This window comes from Hevea brasiliensis, unplaced genomic scaffold (genome assembly GCF_030052815.1).
Source record: "Hevea brasiliensis isolate MT/VB/25A 57/8 unplaced genomic scaffold, ASM3005281v1 Scaf165, whole genome shotgun sequence".
NCBI classification, from domain to species: Eukaryota; Viridiplantae; Streptophyta; class Magnoliopsida; order Malpighiales; family Euphorbiaceae; genus Hevea; species Hevea brasiliensis.
This window is the reverse complement of record NW_026614658.1, coordinates 48076-66435: the sequence shown is the minus strand read 5'-3', so window position 1 is coordinate 66435 and position 18360 is coordinate 48076. Positions and strand designations below refer to the sequence as shown.

At 29.7% G+C, this 18360-nt stretch overlaps 1 protein-coding gene across 1 annotated transcript; it reads left to right on the top strand.

The window, feature by feature from the left end:
* The first annotated feature begins 8776 nt into the window (after positions 1-8776).
* Positions 8777-12013, top strand: LOC131176554 (beta-glucosidase 18-like). The gene is made up of 11 exons (XM_058141605.1): positions 8777-8927; positions 9159-9287; positions 9711-9786; positions 9871-9945; positions 10041-10128; positions 10298-10550; positions 10637-10752; positions 10854-11106; positions 11194-11296; positions 11436-11538; positions 11636-12013. The coding sequence occupies exons 1-11, from the start codon at positions 8796-8798 to the stop codon at positions 11820-11822; spliced, it is 1515 nt and encodes a 504-aa protein (XP_057997588.1). The 5' UTR covers positions 8777-8795; the 3' UTR covers positions 11823-12013.
* Positions 12014-18360: the final 6347 nt, after the last annotated feature.

The window sequence follows — 18360 nt, the reverse complement described above, 5'->3', positions numbered from 1 at the left end:
AATTATTTATATTTCTACTTATTCCTGATACTTTATAATATTAGAAAGAGTCCGTTGAATCCTGAAAGATGATAACTTGTGCTAGAATTATTTAAGGGCAATGTAACTACACCCCAAACAAATATTTTGGTTATCCATCATTTTATTATTTTTTAACAAAATTGTCATGATCCGATTCCATGGGCCAAACTGGCACTAGGACCTGGGTTGACATAAAACTCTCAAAACCCATAATAAATCTTACTATACCCAAACCCATAACCAGGTCCAAAATTAAGGCCCAACATGCAAATAGTAAAATAAAATAAAATATTATATCTTCCAGGTCAATCCAATCCGATAACCATCAGAAATTAAAGTTAGGAGAGCCTAGCTCAACCTTGATGCCATAATGCATAAATTATTTAATATTATAATAATTTTTCATTAATTAATATCATAAATACATAACCCAATATTACAGTAGAGTTCTAGTTACTAAACAAATAAATAAATAAGCACAAGAAACTATTAAACTAAGAAGCACAAGCTGCAGTGGAAAATGTATGTTAAACTCAAAGAAATTAACTCGCTCCTCCTGTAACATGGAAAAAAATATTGAATAGGAATGAGAGTTCGACTCAGAAAGTTTAGATATTGATTATAGATGTAATTTCTATAACTATCTAAAACTAGTGCAATCCTATCATGAAATGCACATCCATCACATATAATAAATAATTCACTCAATATTCACATAGAAGTTAATTTGGAGTTACTCACACATCCAGTGTATCACATCAATTTATACATATAGGAGCTTATCCCGTATACAGATTTATCAGCGAGCTTAACAAAGGTAAAAATTACACAACTTAAGTTTGGGACTACCTTTGCAAATTCTGCTACCTGGAACGCATCTGGAACGTCAGAAAATGTTGGGATTGACTATAATATTGACTATATTCTAGGACGGTCCATCGGGCAGCAAGATCAGGCTGAAAACTTAGTCCCAGGTGTCGGTGAGCTATCATCAATCCGATTGTACCTAAACGAAACTCAAAATTTGTTAATAATTATTATATAATTATATTTCAATTTTTGGGCATCAAAAAGTTAAAAATCTCACTAAGTGATCTAGATTGTCCAATGATTACCTTTTTCAAACAGTGTCCGATCGGAGCGGAGTTGATTCCATCTTGAAGGTTTCACCACGTTAAGTTCATCAATGGTCTCAAATTTCAGATCCAATGGTAGGATCACTAGAAAATGGTGAAGAAACACCGAAAAAACCTATTCCCCTTTCTTCCTCGATTTTCGCATCACCGACCACCAAAAAGGGTGTTGTTGGTTGAAAAAGAATGCCCAGGGGAAGAGAAGCAAAATGCTGGTGGTCCGAGGTGGAACCACAGCTGGACGGCATCAGAATCCTCCCTAAAAGATTGCACAGCGGCAAGCATTTTCTTCCCCTTTTTCTTGCCATCCGATGCCCGTTTCTTGTCGTCGCTGGGCCCTACCGGGTGGTCAGAGACTCGCCTTGCCTCCTGGGCTATAGTTGCCATCGGTCTAAAGCAGAAAGAGAGGGGAAAAAAGAGAGCGAGAGAGATCGAGAGATGGGGGGGAGGAAGGTTTTTCTCTCTACTCCTGATAGGCCAGTTTTTTTTTTAATATGTAATACTTATATATTACATTATTTTAACCCTTTTAACACCCAAAAACAAATAATACAACAATTATACTAGAACATCAATTTACAATATATGTATATCATTATATGAAATCAACTTCATGAAATTAAAGTACTATGCATTTTTAAATATAATAATACATTTATTATTGATATTATCAATATATAGTAATATTCATTTAACAAGGTCAATAAATTGTTATTTGTAAAATATGATAAATTTCAATCATAACTAGAAATAATATTTAAATTGTGTATATATAAATACTCCCATAACCATTCAAACATTTAAAATAATATTGGGTTTCATTATAACTTAAATAAATATTTTATAATTAAAATATTCTTACCAAGACTAAGAAAAATGTTACTCGTTAATTCAAAAAAATATTTTTTAAAAAAATTAAGAATGAATGAAAATTTCAGGCTATGACAAAAATTATTTTTCTATTTTAGTTAATAATTATATTTTTATGCAGAAATCATTTATCAACTATATTTTTATATAGTCATAGAATTTCAAAGATAAATAATAAATATTATTATAAATACAAGTAAAGTTGATTAAAAAAATAAGTTACAGTATCAAAATTATGGATATATCTTTGTAAATTTTATTAGATTAACAGAAATGATAATATACATATATTGTATATTTATTTAATAAATTAATTTTTATGAAATTTTTATATTTTATATTAGAAATTTATATAAAGGATAACAATTTTTGTAAAAAAAAATTTCACAAAAAAAAATATCATATTAATAGAAAAATAGTTTTAAAACCTTGCAAAAAATATAAAGATATTGCATTTTTGAAAATAATATAATAAAATATTATCTTTAATTAATAATAATGTTATACATTTTTATTATTATTAAATTTAAATAATTTTTTACTATGTTAATTACAAAAAAATATTATATTTATATATTATTGGAAATAATATTATTTTTCATTAATGTAATATATTTTTTGTAAAGTAATAAAGAAATAAAATATCACTTTACATAAATTTATATGATAAAATATGAAAATTTTATAATGTTTAAATTATTTTTATGAATAAAGTGATTATTATATTCTAAACAAAATAAAGTAATTGTTATATTCTAAACAAAATAATCATAGAAATTATAATCAATTTATATATAAAAAGAATTAGATAAGGTATTTTAATTAGCTATACCATAAATTAATTAAAAAATTACTACCACAATAGTTGAAATTTATTAAATGAAATTAAATAAGAAAGAAATTTAAATAAAAATTAATTTAATAATAAGTATTATTATTTGAATAATAATTAAAAATCAAAATTACATGTTAACCCATGCATGCATAGCATGGGCATTCTGCTAGTTTGTTAACTATTCCTAAGTCAATAGACTACTCAAAATACCCACAATTAAGGGATGTTTTGTGGTCAATAGATCTCACATATATATCAGATTTGCTTCCATTGTTGCGGGCTGCTATACTCATTCTCTTGATCTAGTTAAGACTTGTATGCCAAACAAGAAAGAAAGAAAAGGAAAGTGCAGAGAAAGTCAATAAATGAAGTACAATGGCATTGTTCCACTAAAGGCTACATGGTTCTTTTCATATCATATTTTTCTTATTAAACCTTATTAAAATCTATTAAAAACATTAAAATTCCGAAAATCAAATATAATGAAACTAAAATTAAAAAATTAACTAAAATAAGCATTAAAAGTATAAAATTGCTAAACTAAAAAGGCAAAATGAATGCAAAACTACCCTAAAATACTTATATAAAATGAGTTTATCAAAAGGTCACCTGATTCTTTTCATATCATATTTTTCTTATTAGAAGACTTCACAATTATCACATGGACACACACAATCTACAGTGGATTAGACAAATGTGAAATTTTGATATACAATTATTATACATGCAATGATTTTATTATGTATTATATATATAACAAATGTATTGAATAAATTGTGGTAAATTAGGTTTCTTATTTTGCATAAATTGCTAAGGTAAAATATCATTAACAAAAGAATAATGTGATATTGGTCACTTTTTATCATTAACAATAACAAAATAAGGAAAGGAAGAAAAATTAGGAATGAGTTGAAAATAATTATTGAAAAGATATCAGGATGAGATGCATGCATTTATATATACAAATGAGTTTACCCTCGTTTTTTATGATCTCGTCATAAACTTAGGACATGCTTATTCCTTCAAAGATTATATATAATTATATTATTTAAATAAAAAATTATCATAAGAATAAGATAGTGATGAGCGTATGCGAATTCAAAGAAATTGATAGGAATTATATAAGTTAACTGCCATTCGAAATAAAATAAAAAAATAAAAAATGTAACAACCAGCAACTTGTCATATTATTAATTCTTTTAATTTAATAATTAAATGACTATATCACAATAATGCCGAAGATTATTGTAAAAGAACATTAACAAATAATAACTTTCTTTTTTTATAAGAATTTTTATTGTTATATATAAAATATAAAAATATAATATTTAAATGAAAAATATTCATCAAATGCAAAGACATGAAAGCTGGAGGATTTCTTGAGCCCCATATGCCTTCAAATTTCAAGATAATTTTCACCAGTTATCTTTGAAGAAAATATTATCTCTAAACTTTAATTTATATTATCAAATCACCTTAATATTAATTTACGTTATAATAAAATCCTTTTAACTTATTATTTTCGATTTCCTAAATATCTCACTACCATGACATAAGTTAAAAGAAAAAAGAATGTTAATTACTATTTTATCCTCTCCATCTTCAACCATCTCCCCATCTCCCTGTCTCTCTGACCGATTCCCTCTATCAATATCAATTACAGAATCTTATCTTCCAAATGAAAAAAAAAAAAAAAAAAAATATCTAGAGAACCTTTTTGCTGATGAGAAGGAAAAACTGCAACAAATCCACTTAAAGACCTAAAATAAACATAAATTCATTCTTCAATATGTTTATTTATTATCAATTTTAAATCAGAAAATATTAATATTATATAGAAATGTATAACGATATATACACATAAAAAATATAATTTCTTATTTATGGATACAATTTTAGTAATAAAGAAACATATTTAATAAATATTAACGAGTGCAATATTGTACTTGTTAGAAAAGTCATTTAAATAATTATATTATTATATAATTAATAAAAATTATAAATTAAACTTTTATCAAACAATAATCAATATTTATTTATTTTTTTTTATGAATCATATATTTTGTTAATTTTAAATAGATTGAAAAAATTAACAAGAAAGGCACATATAACACCCAAGTTAGCATATTCAATCTGTACTTAATTTAGCACTTAAAATATTAAGTAAAAAAAAAAACAATATAAAGACTTAAAAATACAAAATAAGACGAAAAAATTCAAAGATTTATTTTTTTTTAATTTCCCATTATCCTTTTCTATTTTCTTTGTATATATATGATTTTTAGTGTATTTTAAATAAATATTAACTGTGTAATATTTAATTATTATTATTTTGTTCATTTTAAAAATATTTTTAACTTGAATTATTATTATTATTATTATTATTATTTTATTATTAACATTATTATTTTTAAGTTAATTTTTTAAAAAACATTGAGGGGACCAAGTGTCTCTTGTATATAAACTCTTAATTCTAATTAAAATAAAATAATTGATAATGTATGCAATTAAAAAAAATTGGGGGAGGCGCCCAACCATGGCAGTGCGTCCGCCCCGTGAAAGTAGGTTGGTGATAATAATATTGTTACATGAAAATTATATTTAAATTTCAACATTTTGTGTATGGTGAGGGAACATATTCTTGGGCCGTCGCAATTGAAATTTGTTTGTGTGGTCATTTCTTTAATTTTTTTTCTTCTTTCAGGATTTGGCAGATTTCTTCTTTTTAATTATTTTCATTCATTAGCTAATTAATAACATTAATGAGCACAACAAGCAGTTTATTATTGCCTATTGGCCATTGGAAGACAAGTGATCGGTTGGTTTTGATGCATTTATTAATTAATTTTATATCAAAATTTGATTTATTTATTTATTTATTTTGCATTAATTCCTTCGATTTTGAACGAACAAAAATTGATTCGTTTATATTGCACATGGGTCTTAGTTTTCCAAGATAACCATAAAAATTATATATATAATTAAAAAATGAAGAAAAAAAGACCATCGACTTGCGATGACTCCCAGTCGTCCAATTATAAAGTTAATTACTTTAAGCACGTTGCTTATTAATTGCCCTGAAATTTCAGTTTCAGTTTGAACATACCATGCATGCATTATCGATGCTTCCACGAAATGAGAAAAGCAGATCTGATGGGGAGCTACTTTGGTTGGTATTGGTAACTTTGAATGGTCATATCCCATATGGGTATTCAACATATGCATTTCTTTTATATTTGTAGACCTTGAAATACCAAAAAGAACACTAAAATAATCTGTAAAACAAGTAACCAATTTTGATTTAATGATAACAGATCCTTTTTTGAAAAAAATGAAGTTATAAATTTGAATATTATTGAAGCTAATTAATTAAAGTAAAATAAAAAAAAAAAGGAAAAGAGGTGGATGGCTTAACAAAAAGATCAAGACGCTACTTTTGTAGTTTGAGATTTCCACGTACTTGAATGATATATTGATTTTTCAACTGTGACTTGTAGACTTTCGAGGAAAGGATAGTAAAACAGGTTTAGAAATCTTAATTTTAGGCGTCATGCAAACAATGGAAATGAAGAAAAGTGAGAATGCATGGAATTCAAAGTTTGCTAAACATTTTTTTATTCAATGGGTCAAATGCTTAATGAATGTTTCATGCTAAGTTTTTCCTGGTTTAATTATTAATAAAATGGTTTGTTTATAAAAAAAAAAAAAAAAGAGTCAGATGCTCAATATATCAAATAATAATAAAAAGGGGACTATACAGTAAGATATATGCTATTGAATGAAGATAACACGTGGCTGATCTTTGAGAAAAAGGATGCTAGGTTTATCAAAAATCTTATCAACTTGCTTGGTCAATTTTTGGTTCTTGCAGTGCAGTTTCCTATGAGAAATTGCAGTGCCAACTAGAACATACCCACTAGGGGTGAGCAGATTTCAGTTTAAACCGAAAAACCGAGTCAAATCGAGTCAATTCGGTTCAATCGATTTGATTTTAAAATTTAATCGGTTCGGTTTGATTTTATATTATAAAAATTTTAGTTATTTCAGTTTGGTTCGATTTTAAAGAGAAAAAATCGGTTAAACCGAACCAAATAGTAATTTTATATATTCAAATCGAACCAAATCAAACCGTATCGACTTTTGAGAAAAAGGACGCTAGGTTTATCAAAAATCTTATCAACTTGCTTGGTCAATTTTTGGTTCTTGCAGTGCATTTTCCCATCAGAAATTGCAGTGCCAACTAGAACATACCCACTAGGGGTGAGCAAATTTCGATTTAAACAGAAAAATCGAACCGAATCAAGTCAATTTGTTTCAATCGGTTTGATTTTAAAATTTAATCGATTCGGTTTGGTTTAATATTATAAAAATTGAATGAAGAGAACACGTGGCTGATCTTTGAGAAAAAGGATGCTAGGTTTATCAAAAATCTTATCAACTTGCTTGGTCAATTTTTGGTTCTTGCAGTGCAGTTTCCTATGAGAAATTGCAGTGCCAACTAGAACATACCCACTAGGGGTGAGCAGATTTCAGTTTAAACCGAAAAACCGAGTCAAATCGAGTCAATTCGATTCAATCGATTTGATTTTAAAATTTAATCGGTTCGGTTTGATTTTATATTATAAAAATTTTAGTTATTTCAGTTTGGTTCGATTTTAAAGAGAAAAAATTGGTTAAACTGAACCAAATAGTAATTTTATATATTCAAATCGAACCAAATCAAACCGTATCGACTTTTGAGAAAAAGGACGCTAGGTTTATCAAAAATCTTATCAACTTGCTTGGTCAATTTTTGGTTCTTGCAGTGCATTTTCCCATCAGAAAATTGCAGTGCCAACTAGAACATACCCACTAGGGGTGAGCAAATTTCGGTTTAAACAGAAAAATCGAACCGAATCGAGTCAATTCGTTTCAATCGGTTTGATTTTAAAATTTAATCGATTCGGTTTGGTTTAATATTATAAAAATTTTGGTTATTTCGGTTTCGTTCAATTTTGAAGAGAAAAAATCAGTTAAACCGAACCGAATAGTAATTTTATATATTCAAATCGAACCAAATTAAATCGTATCGACTTTTGAATTGGTTTATTTTTATGGGAAATTTATGAATTATATTTAATTATATATATATATATATAAATTATTTAATTCCATTCATTAATATTTATTAGGTTTAAACCAAAGTCAAAATTAGACCAAATAACTTAAAAATTAAGTCTAAATTAAAAAATAATAAAAAATAAAACTGATCGGTTTAAACAAAGTCTAACCGAACTGAAATAGAGTGGTTCGGTTCGATTCGATTTTTCATCCATTCCGGTTCAGTTTCTAAAATATATAATTCAGTTTTCATAATTTAATTCGATTCGGTTCGAACCGAATGCTCACCCCTAAATTACCCACTAGAGAAATAAAATGAAGAAGATTAATAATCCCCTGAAATCAATTTCCCCCAAACAAATACGACCATTTAAAATCCTTATATCATGAAGGCTTAAATTAAAAAAGGAAAAAAATAAAAAATAAAAGCAATTCCATGAAAAATGAGCAAATTAAAACTGCCATTCTTTTGGCAGTTGTGATAGCCAGAGATATAATATGATATTTAACCAACTATGTATGCCAGCAACTTGCATATATATTATATACCAATTAATTAATTAACATAAATTATGCACAATCCTTTCCTTAATTAATCTAATCCGTTGGACTTAGCAAGATATTGACCGTCAAGTTTGATCATTATATTTGACCACAAATGAGAAGTTGCATTGGCAGGCAGCATATTCAACTAGTAATAAAAAAATATAAAAAATGCCAATGAGTTCTCTATATAAAGGGACGACGATATCCCAGCATTTACACAATCCAATTAAGAAGTTAACCTCTGTTATTAGTTGTGCAGCAGCAGAAGAGAATAGCATTAGTAGTGAAGGATGAAGAAAGCCTGTTTTGTGTTAGTTCTCTTCCTATCATCAATAGCGTTGATGATAGACAGGTGTTCATGTTTGGACCGTAGCCAATTCCCTCCTTCTTTTCTCTTTGGTACCGCAACTTCTTCTTATCAGGTTGGTATATGTAAGCTTCTCTTCTATATACTTATGCATTGTATTAAACAAATTTATACTATCACAGACCGGCAAGCAACATTCGCTTTGCTTTATGAGAAATCTTTTTTTTGCCTGAAAATTTGCTGTTAAGAGTAAAAATCTGTTTGGTTTGCATCAAAGGCCTGCAGATTAATTTCTATATATTTCTGCAGATTAATTATTAATTTCTATATATGTTTATTCCTGCAGATTGAAGGAGCATACTTGGAAGGCAACAAAGGCCTAAGCAATTGGGATGTATTTACTCACGTATCTGGTACAAATACTGCGGATGGAAGCAATGGGGATGTAGCTGATGATCACTATCATCTATTTTTGGTAATCAATAATTTTCTTGACTTAATTAAATAATCTATTTTTCTATTAATTAGAGTTCCGAAAGTTCCTATCAATAACAGGGATGAAAAGAGCAAAAAATTTTGACTTAATTTGATTATGTTTGCAAACGTTTTCCACTAATTAGAATGAAGTTTCTACCAAAAACGAGATCCAACTTAGCCAAATTAAGGGATTAAAAAATCATTGGATACTAGTAATTTAATCATTTTAAAAAATGATATTAGTCATAAAAATAATTTTTAATTGTGCTAAGACGAATTAGACTAGTCTCAACAAGAGGCAGAAAAAAAATAAAATACGGTTCTTTTTTCTTTTTAAATATTGGAAATATATATATATATATATATATTTTTTGTAGAAGAAATATTGAAAATATTATAAATTATGCTCGTATTTTGACAGGACGACATAGAGTTAATGCATTCCCTTGGAGTAAATTCATATAGATTTTCGATTTCATGGGTCAGAATTCTTCCAAGTATGTTCCACAAAAATTTTCCTTTAAATATGAGTTTTTTATTTCATTTCTTTATGTTTTAATTAATTTTGATCTTAATAATAGAGGGTAGATTTGGAGAGATCAATTCTGAAGGAATTATATTTTACAATAAGCTTATTGATGCTCTTGTGCTCAAAGGTAAATACAAAGCCCTATTTTATGCTACTTTGACACTTAGATTTAAGTACTTTTGTATTATTATTATTCTTATGTATACCTCTTTAATTATATAGGAATAGAACCAGTTGTTACCTTGCATCATTTTGATGTTCCTCAAGAACTAGAAGATCGATACGGCGCTTGGCTAAGTTCTCAAATACAGTAAGTTTCTCTATATTTGGTACTTTTTTTTTTTTTATAAAAGTTAAAGAAAATTTTAGAAAAGTATGCTTTGGAGGTTTTAGTTATAGAAAATTATAAAATGCTACCATTGTTAATAATATGAGCAAGATTAATAAACATCTACTCTACCATCTTAATTTTGTTATAGGGATGATTTCGGCTACTTCGCAGATATCTGCTTCCAAGCTTTTGGAGACAGAGTCAAACATTGGATTACACTCAATGAAGCTAACATGGTAGCCCAATATGGCTACTACAGTGGAATATGGCCACCAAATCGATGCTCTTACCCTGTAGGCAAATGTAAAGCTGGGAACTCTGAGTTAGAGCCTTACATTGCTGCACATAATATGATATTAGCGCATGCCACAGCAACTGAAATTTACCGGAAGAAGTATCAGGTATTATATACATTATGACTTCAAATACTGAAAAGAGAATTCTTTCCCATACCATGTTTACTTAATAAAATTATTACTTGAAATAGGAAAAACAAGGAGGAAAAATTGGCATTGTATTACATATCTACTGGTATGAGCCATTGAGAGATATTCCAGCTGATCGTGTGGCTGCTCAACGAGCTTTAGGTTTCATTGCCGCATGGTAATAAATTGCTCTAATTAGTTAAAGTTTTATACTATAAAGTTGCTGCTTGCCCTCAGATGAATTAATAGGAGTGCAAATTCTTTCGTTGGTGTGTGTAGGTTTATGGATCCCATTATGTTTGGAGAGTATCCGCCAGAGATGCAACAGATTGTAGGTCTAAGGCTACCAACATTTTCAGTGGAGGATAAGAGGAAACTAGCAAACAAATTGGATTTCATTGGAATCAACCATTATAGCACCCTCTATGCAAAGGATTGTTTGTTGACACCATGCAATTATCATGATGATTTACTTAAAGATACCTTTACTTATGGAACTGGAGAGAAAGATGGAGTTCTTATAGGAGAGCCAGTAAGATATCCAAAGCTCACAATTTAAATAACAAATCAAATGATAATAACAGTACTTAACATTGCTTTTTGTTTTGTCCTTATATAGACAGCAATGCCTACCTTCTATGTTGTTCCAAATAGCATGGAGAAGACAATCATGTACTTCAAAGATAGATACAACAACACGCCTATGTACATCACAGAAAATGGTATATATATCAATAAAGCCCAATACTATTTTTTTTTTTAATTATTTGAAACTAACTTAAATACGGGTATAATTAGCAATTATCAAACAGAGATTAGTAATTCAGTCTCAGGACTTAAAAAATTATACACTACTTGCAGGATATGCACAGCCTAGCAGCAAAAACATTGAAGATATGCTCAATGACGAGAACAGGTTAGAGTACATGCAGGGTTACCTCACTTCTTTGGTTTCGGCAATTAGGTAAATTCACATTTTCTTGTCTATCAATGTTCTTGAAAATCATTGGTTCTGTTTTTAGTTGAAGTGGTAATCTTACAAAAGTTAATGAAAATTACAGGAATGGAGCAGATGTGAGAGGCTACTTCCATTGGTCTCTGATCGACAATTTTGAGTGGACTTATGGTTATACAATAAGCTTCGGATTGTATCATGTAGACCGCAGAACAATGCAAAGAACACCAAAGAGATCAGCCAAATGGTTCCAGCATTTCTTGAAAAATGAATCTGGTTTTTTTCTTGCCTAAGAATAGCAACAGAACAATATTGTGCATTTGTAATCTAGATTGGTATAAAGCTAGATAGACAGTGTGCACAATATATTCATAGTTATTCATTGATTTAAGTTGTTCCTTCTGTGGCATTTGCAGTCCAGATTCTTGAAAAGTTAGATACAGACAGTGTACTTTCATATATTTATTGAAGTTGTCCCTTATTATTTGGAAGTCACATAGCTATGTCACGTGTGCCATGGCTATATCACATGTACGAGAATATTCAAGCTTCTATTTTTTTCATGTTTTAGCTCCTAATAAGAAATTTAGCTTTATTTTTTACTTGATATTACCTTTTTTTTTAACCAAAAATAGAAATGCAGGAAATATCTTAATTATATTAATTAAATCAATACATTTGCTAATATAACTAGTTTTTTTTTTTTAATAAAATGGATTATTTGTAATAAAACTAAGTAAAACTTGGCATGGGTTTGACAATTATTCTTAGGTCAATAGATCTACTCAAAACATTCAAAATTAATGCTTTTTCTATAATTAATAGATGTCGCTTATATAATAGATTCGCTTCCATTATTACTGGCTCCTCTACTCGTCCTCTTGATCTGGTTAGGGCTTGTATGTCGAACAAGAAAGAGAGAGGAGAAGATGGCTTCTCCACTCATCCTTTTGATCTGGTTAAGGCTTGTATGCCGAACAAGAAAGAGAGAGGAGAAGAGGACAGAGCAAGTAGATCAATGACTCACAGTGGCATTGCTTCTCTGAAGGTCGCATGGTTCTTTTCAAATTCTACCACATTTTTCTTATTAAAAGAACTCATAATTATCACACATACACAAAAATACACAATTTGCAGTGGGTTGAATGAGTGAGAGATTTTAGAATATAATCATTATATATGTGTAACAGTTTTATTATTCGTTATCTATATATAATATTGACATGACTGTATTGAATAAGTTCTCATAAATTAAATTTTTTATTTGCATAAATGATACGGTGTGTCCGCAAGTGCATGGGTCACAGTAGTATAGTTTAAAAAAAAAAATGATATCGATCCCACAGGGAATTGTGTTTAAATTGGAAATAAAAGTATAAGCTAATTAGAGTGATAAAATTTAAAGATGTAAAATGAAATTTGGAATTTAAAATTGGTATTTGAGTGATTAAAACTAAATCAAACAATTAACTAAAATTAATTAAACTAGATTACCCAAAAATTAATTTGAAATTTCTATTTATGAAATTTGAGAGGAATTAAATCTAAATTCAATAAAAATAAAAATAAAGTGATTCTAGAGATTGGATTTAAATTGGATTTAAATTTAAATTGGATTTAAATTGAAATTGCTATTTATGAGATTTGGAGGATTTAAATCTAAATTCAATGAAAATTAAATTGATTCTAGAGATTGGATTTTCAATATTGTTTGCATGTGGTTTATCCCTAATTTAGCCAAACACATGAGAATTGCAATTTTGAGGGAAATCAATTCTTAAATTTTTGAAACCTTTTTCAAGCATTTCAAAGTTGGTTTTCATTAAATCAAACCCTGTTTTCACGGTATTTCAAACCTAACAAAAACCCATTTAAAGATCTAATTGATTTATGGAAAGTTCCCCTTAATCCTCTTAGCTTATCTCTAACACTAAGAAAATAAAGTTTATTGCAAGATTATCTATCCCTAATATTCACTTTTCAGTCCATCTATTAAGGATTAAAGCTTAACTTAATGAGGGCCCATTCATCAAGCAAGGCAACAAGCTCACAAGCAATAAATCAAAATGTAACAAATCCCATTTAAATGGCTAAATCAGTTCAAAACCACAATACAAATCAATATTTACAAACCCATCTCTAGAATCTCAATCAACTACTCACAAATCATTGTTTAAAGACAAACCCAAATGAAGAAATGAAGAAATAATGGAAATGTAAGCTAAAGGGGTAGAAAAACCCAGCAAATTTGCAGCAGATTCTGCTGCACAAAAGTGCAGAAAACGTGATCTGCAGCTGCTGGAAAAAGAATGCAGAAAGTGCTCCCTCCTCCTCTTTCTAATCTTGCCAAAAATGCCTCTCTTGCTCTCTATGGAAAGAAAATGATAAAATTGGTCTTTATATAGGCTAAGGGTCTGCCCTAGAATGGGTAAAAGGGGGAAGGTTCCAGAGAAAGTGAGGTAAAAAGCTGGAGTAACGGAAATGCCACGTCAATTATTTCCAGTAAAAATGACATAAGCCGAGTCAGTTGTGTCGTGGGTTGTGTTGCGGGTTGTGTCGCTCTCGGCGTGAATATCTGACGGTCGACACAACCTGCGACATAAGCTAATTCGGTTGTGCTGCAGGTTGTGTCGCTCTCGGCCATTTTTTACTCAACTTCAAAATTTTTGCAATTCGATTTTAATCTCCTCCAAATGGCTACTCTGATCAAAATACATCAAATTTCTCCAAATTTAACCTACAAAACAAATAAATTCCAAAATTAAACTAAGAAAAGTGAAAATTGCAAAATTGACTAAATATACACTAATATCTATAATAATGGCTATGAACAAGGGTAAATTATGTGCAAAAATTACACCTAAATGATGATCTAAAATGCATGCATCAAATTCCCCCATACTCAAACTCTTGCTTGTCCTCAAGCAAAATTTCATTAAAACTCATTTGGAAGGGAATAGAATCAGTCTTTGAAAACACAAAAATCACAAATCCAAACCACCAACTTACCTCTAGCCACCAACATTCCAAGTTCCCACCAGCAAAAGCACAAAGAATGAAGCAAGCACTCTCAACAATTACAGAATAGCTAAGAATTAACCAATCAACCCAAGCAACAAATACCAACCAGCTACAAGAGTCAATTGTGCCAAAACAAACCTAAATGAAATAGATAGCCAATGTGTCTCAAATAGATGGTGAGTAATGTATGGAAGATTATATTGCCAAACCCATATGCAAGCATAAAAGATCTAACTCTACTAATGTAACAAGCATTTTTCAAAGAATCATTAGGTCTTTTTAAGGGTTGTAATGGGGTCTAATAGGGTAAGATTGTGGTTAACAAAGAAAGGGAATAAGGTAAACAAAATATGAGAATAATATTAATCATGAAACTCAAAGTGCATCCATTTTTTTTTTCTTTCTTTTTTTTTTTTTTTTTTTTATCAAATCAAGAGGAAAGAAATTCACAATGAATCTCAAGTGCTTATCACAATGATTATACAAAGGGACTACTTTTTATGCTTATTTATTTTATTTTATTTTGATTTTGTATGTGTCCCTATTTCATGTCACACCCAAAATTACCTTTGGGATATTTTGGTGACCTTTTCAACTTTTCACAATTACTCTAGCACTTTTCAAGATGTTTCAATCCTCCGAGATTTTTTTTTTTATTATTATTATTTTTTTTGTTTTATGCACTTAATTGCTAAAATATTATTCTCATAGATAGGTGGTAGTGTTTAGGTTTTATGGCTAGGTAAATGATTTGGGTTCCAAAGAAATTAGGGAATTAAGGTTCAAGGGGGTTTGCAAGGGTTAAAATGAAATTAAGGTAGGTTAAGGCTAAATGTGAGGTTTAAAATATGAAGAAATGCCTAAATCATATTCTTATCAAATGCAAGTTAAAAATTTCGCTTTGAAAGATCTAAGATGCTTGTTCTAGGAATGGTGAGACGACAATGACCATTTTCTTCCTTAAAGGCTTATCCAGACACTCAAAACTCAAAATAATTAATCAGAATCTGTATACCTAGATGAATGTATTAATTTTTAGCTATTAAGTAAGAGAAAGAATAATGCTTAAGACTTTGTACCCAGCTGGAACTTTCATTCCACTAACCATCTAAAGGCAAGTTGGATTGCTTGAATAAGTGGCTTATGGAATTCAAAGACTGGTTTAAAAATTCAAAATTTTAAATGAATGAATAAAATGCATGAGTGTATAACTAAGTATATGAAGCTATATGCAGGTGTATGTATGTGAATATGTACAAGTATGAAGTGATGAATGAGTATGTCACTATATGCAAATGAAAAGGAAAAATAATTTTTGCCAAAAAATTTACCCTCTCCCCCATACTCAGAATGAACATTGTCCTCAATGCAAGGAATGGGATAATTATGTGCATAAAGAAATGGGTAGCTCATATGTGCATAAAGAATTATTACCCTGTTGCATAAGCGATAGCACAACTTGTGTTGAAAGTGACACAAGCTGAGATGAGAATTGTTACCTCATTGAAGTGCAGCCAATTTAATTAGATAAAATTTGGACAGCTGCTGCACTCATTGCAAAAGAAACAGTGCAATGGAAGCCATTAAATCAATTAAACTCAAAAATTTGAAATAGGGAGTTAAGCTCAAAAATGTAATCATCGAGTGTAAATCCGAAGTAGCACATAAAAGCAAGTGAGCAATGTACTAGAGATATAAAAGAAAAATGTATTTTATGAGGAACTAAAAAAAAACTGAATAAGTAAATGGTTTAAGTAAAAGAGAAACAACACAAGCAAAAAAACTAAATAAGTTCAAAATACGAATTAATTAAGCAACGAAAATAAAGACATGAAATGTTTTTTTTTTTTATTTATTTATGCTCATTTGCTTGCAATGCATTGCATCCTATCTGCACAAGGAAATTAGAACAATGTTAAACTCTGAATAAGGAGTATAGAAAAGCTTAAAACAAATATATGAAAGAAATAAAGAATCAATGAAAAATTGGGAGTTATGCACAAAAATGCTAAGTTTAGGTCTTTAGCTTGACCATACTCACTCAAGATTTTATGGAGAATGAGAGAGATAGCAAGTTGCTATCTTCTCAATTGTCTCACCAACTGAATAGTGCCTCAATCTTTGTCCATTTACCTTGAAATTACCAGATTTTTCACCAAAAATTTCCACAGCACCATGAGGTAAAACTTTCACAATTTTGAATGGACCTGACCACCTTGATTTTAATTTTCCTGGAAAAAATTTTAACCTTGAATTGAATAAGAGAACTAAATCTCCTTCTTTAAAGTCCTTTTTCTTGATATGCTTATCATGCCATTTTTTTGTTCTTTCTTTATAGATCTTAGCATTTTCATAAGCATCAAGTCTCAATTCTTCTAACTCATCAAGTTGCAAAAGCCTTTTGTGTCCAGCAGCTTGTAAATCAAAATTGATTGCTCTTATGGCCCAATAAGCTTTATGTTCTAACTCTACGGGCAAATGGCATGATTTCCCAAAAACTAACCTATAAGGTGTAGTTCCTATGGGGGTTTTAAATGCTGTTCTATATGCCCAAAGAGTGTCATCTAATTTAAGGGACCAATCTTTTCTGGACTTATTGACAGTTTTCTCCAAGATTTGCTTGATTTCTCTATTTGTGATTTCTACTTGGCCATTTGTTTGAGGGTGATATGGTGTGGCAATCCTATGCTTTACCCCATATTTTCTCATCAATTTTTCAAATTGGTGGTTGCAAAAATGGCTACCACCATCACTGATTATGGCACGTGGGGCACCAAACCTGGTCAAAACAAATTTTTTCAGAAATTTCACCACAACTTTTGCATCATTGGTAGGTGTAGCAATAGCTTCTACCCATTTAGATACATAGTCCACCCCTACCAAGATATATTTATTTCCATAAGAAGATGGAAATGGCCCCATGAAATCAATTCCCCACACATCAAATAATTCAACTTCTAATATGGATTGTTGGGGCATCTCATCTCTTTTGGAAATGTTGCCTACCCTTTGGCACCTATCACACTTGCTTACAAAGTCTCTCACATGTTTAAACATATTAGGCCAATAGAAACCTGATGTCAAGACTTTTTCAACAGTTTTTGAGACACTAAAATGACCACCATATTCAGAGGAATGACAATGGTAAATAACATCATGCATTTCTTCCTCTGGTATACATCTCCTAATTATTCCATCATTACATCTTCTAAACAAAAGAGGTTCTTCCCAAGAATAAAATTTAACATCATGCAAGAATCTTTTCTCTTGCTGCCAAGATAAATCAGGTGGCAAGACACCACAAGACAAGAAATTCACAATATCAGCAAACCATGGAAGTGCAGAATTCAACACATACAACTGCTCATTCATGAAAAATTCATCAATTGGCACAATTTCATCATCTTTATTTTCAGTTTTTATCCTAGAAAGGTGGTCAGCCACCACATTCTCAACACCCTTTTTATCTCTTATTTCCAAATCAAATTCTTGAAGTAATAAAATCCATCTAATCAACCTAGATTTAGCTTCTTTCTTGCTCATTAAATACTTTATTGCTGCATGATCAGTGAAAACAATTACCTTTGAGTTGACCAAATAAGAACGGAATTTATTAAGTGCAAATACTACCTCAAGGAACTCCTTTTCAGTTGTAGTGTAATTGACTTGGGCTTCATCAAGGGTTCAGCTTGCATAGTAAATGGCATAAGGTTTCCTATCTTTCCGCTGGCCAAGGACAGCTCCAACAGCAAACTCACTTGCATCACACATGATTTCGAATGGCAAAGTCCAATCCGGGGGTTGCATGAT

Coding starts and splice junctions, on each gene's coding strand:
- LOC131176554 (XM_058141605.1), top strand. CDS start 8,796: ATGAAGAAAGCCTGTTTTGTGTTAGTTCTCTTCCTATCATCAATAGCG. Junction 10,753..10,853: donor TTAGGTTTCATTGCCGCATG/GTAATAAATTGC, acceptor TGGTGTGTGTAG/GTTTATGGATCCCATTATGT. Junction 11,107..11,193: donor GAGTTCTTATAGGAGAGCCA/GTAAGATATCCA, acceptor GTCCTTATATAG/ACAGCAATGCCTACCTTCTA.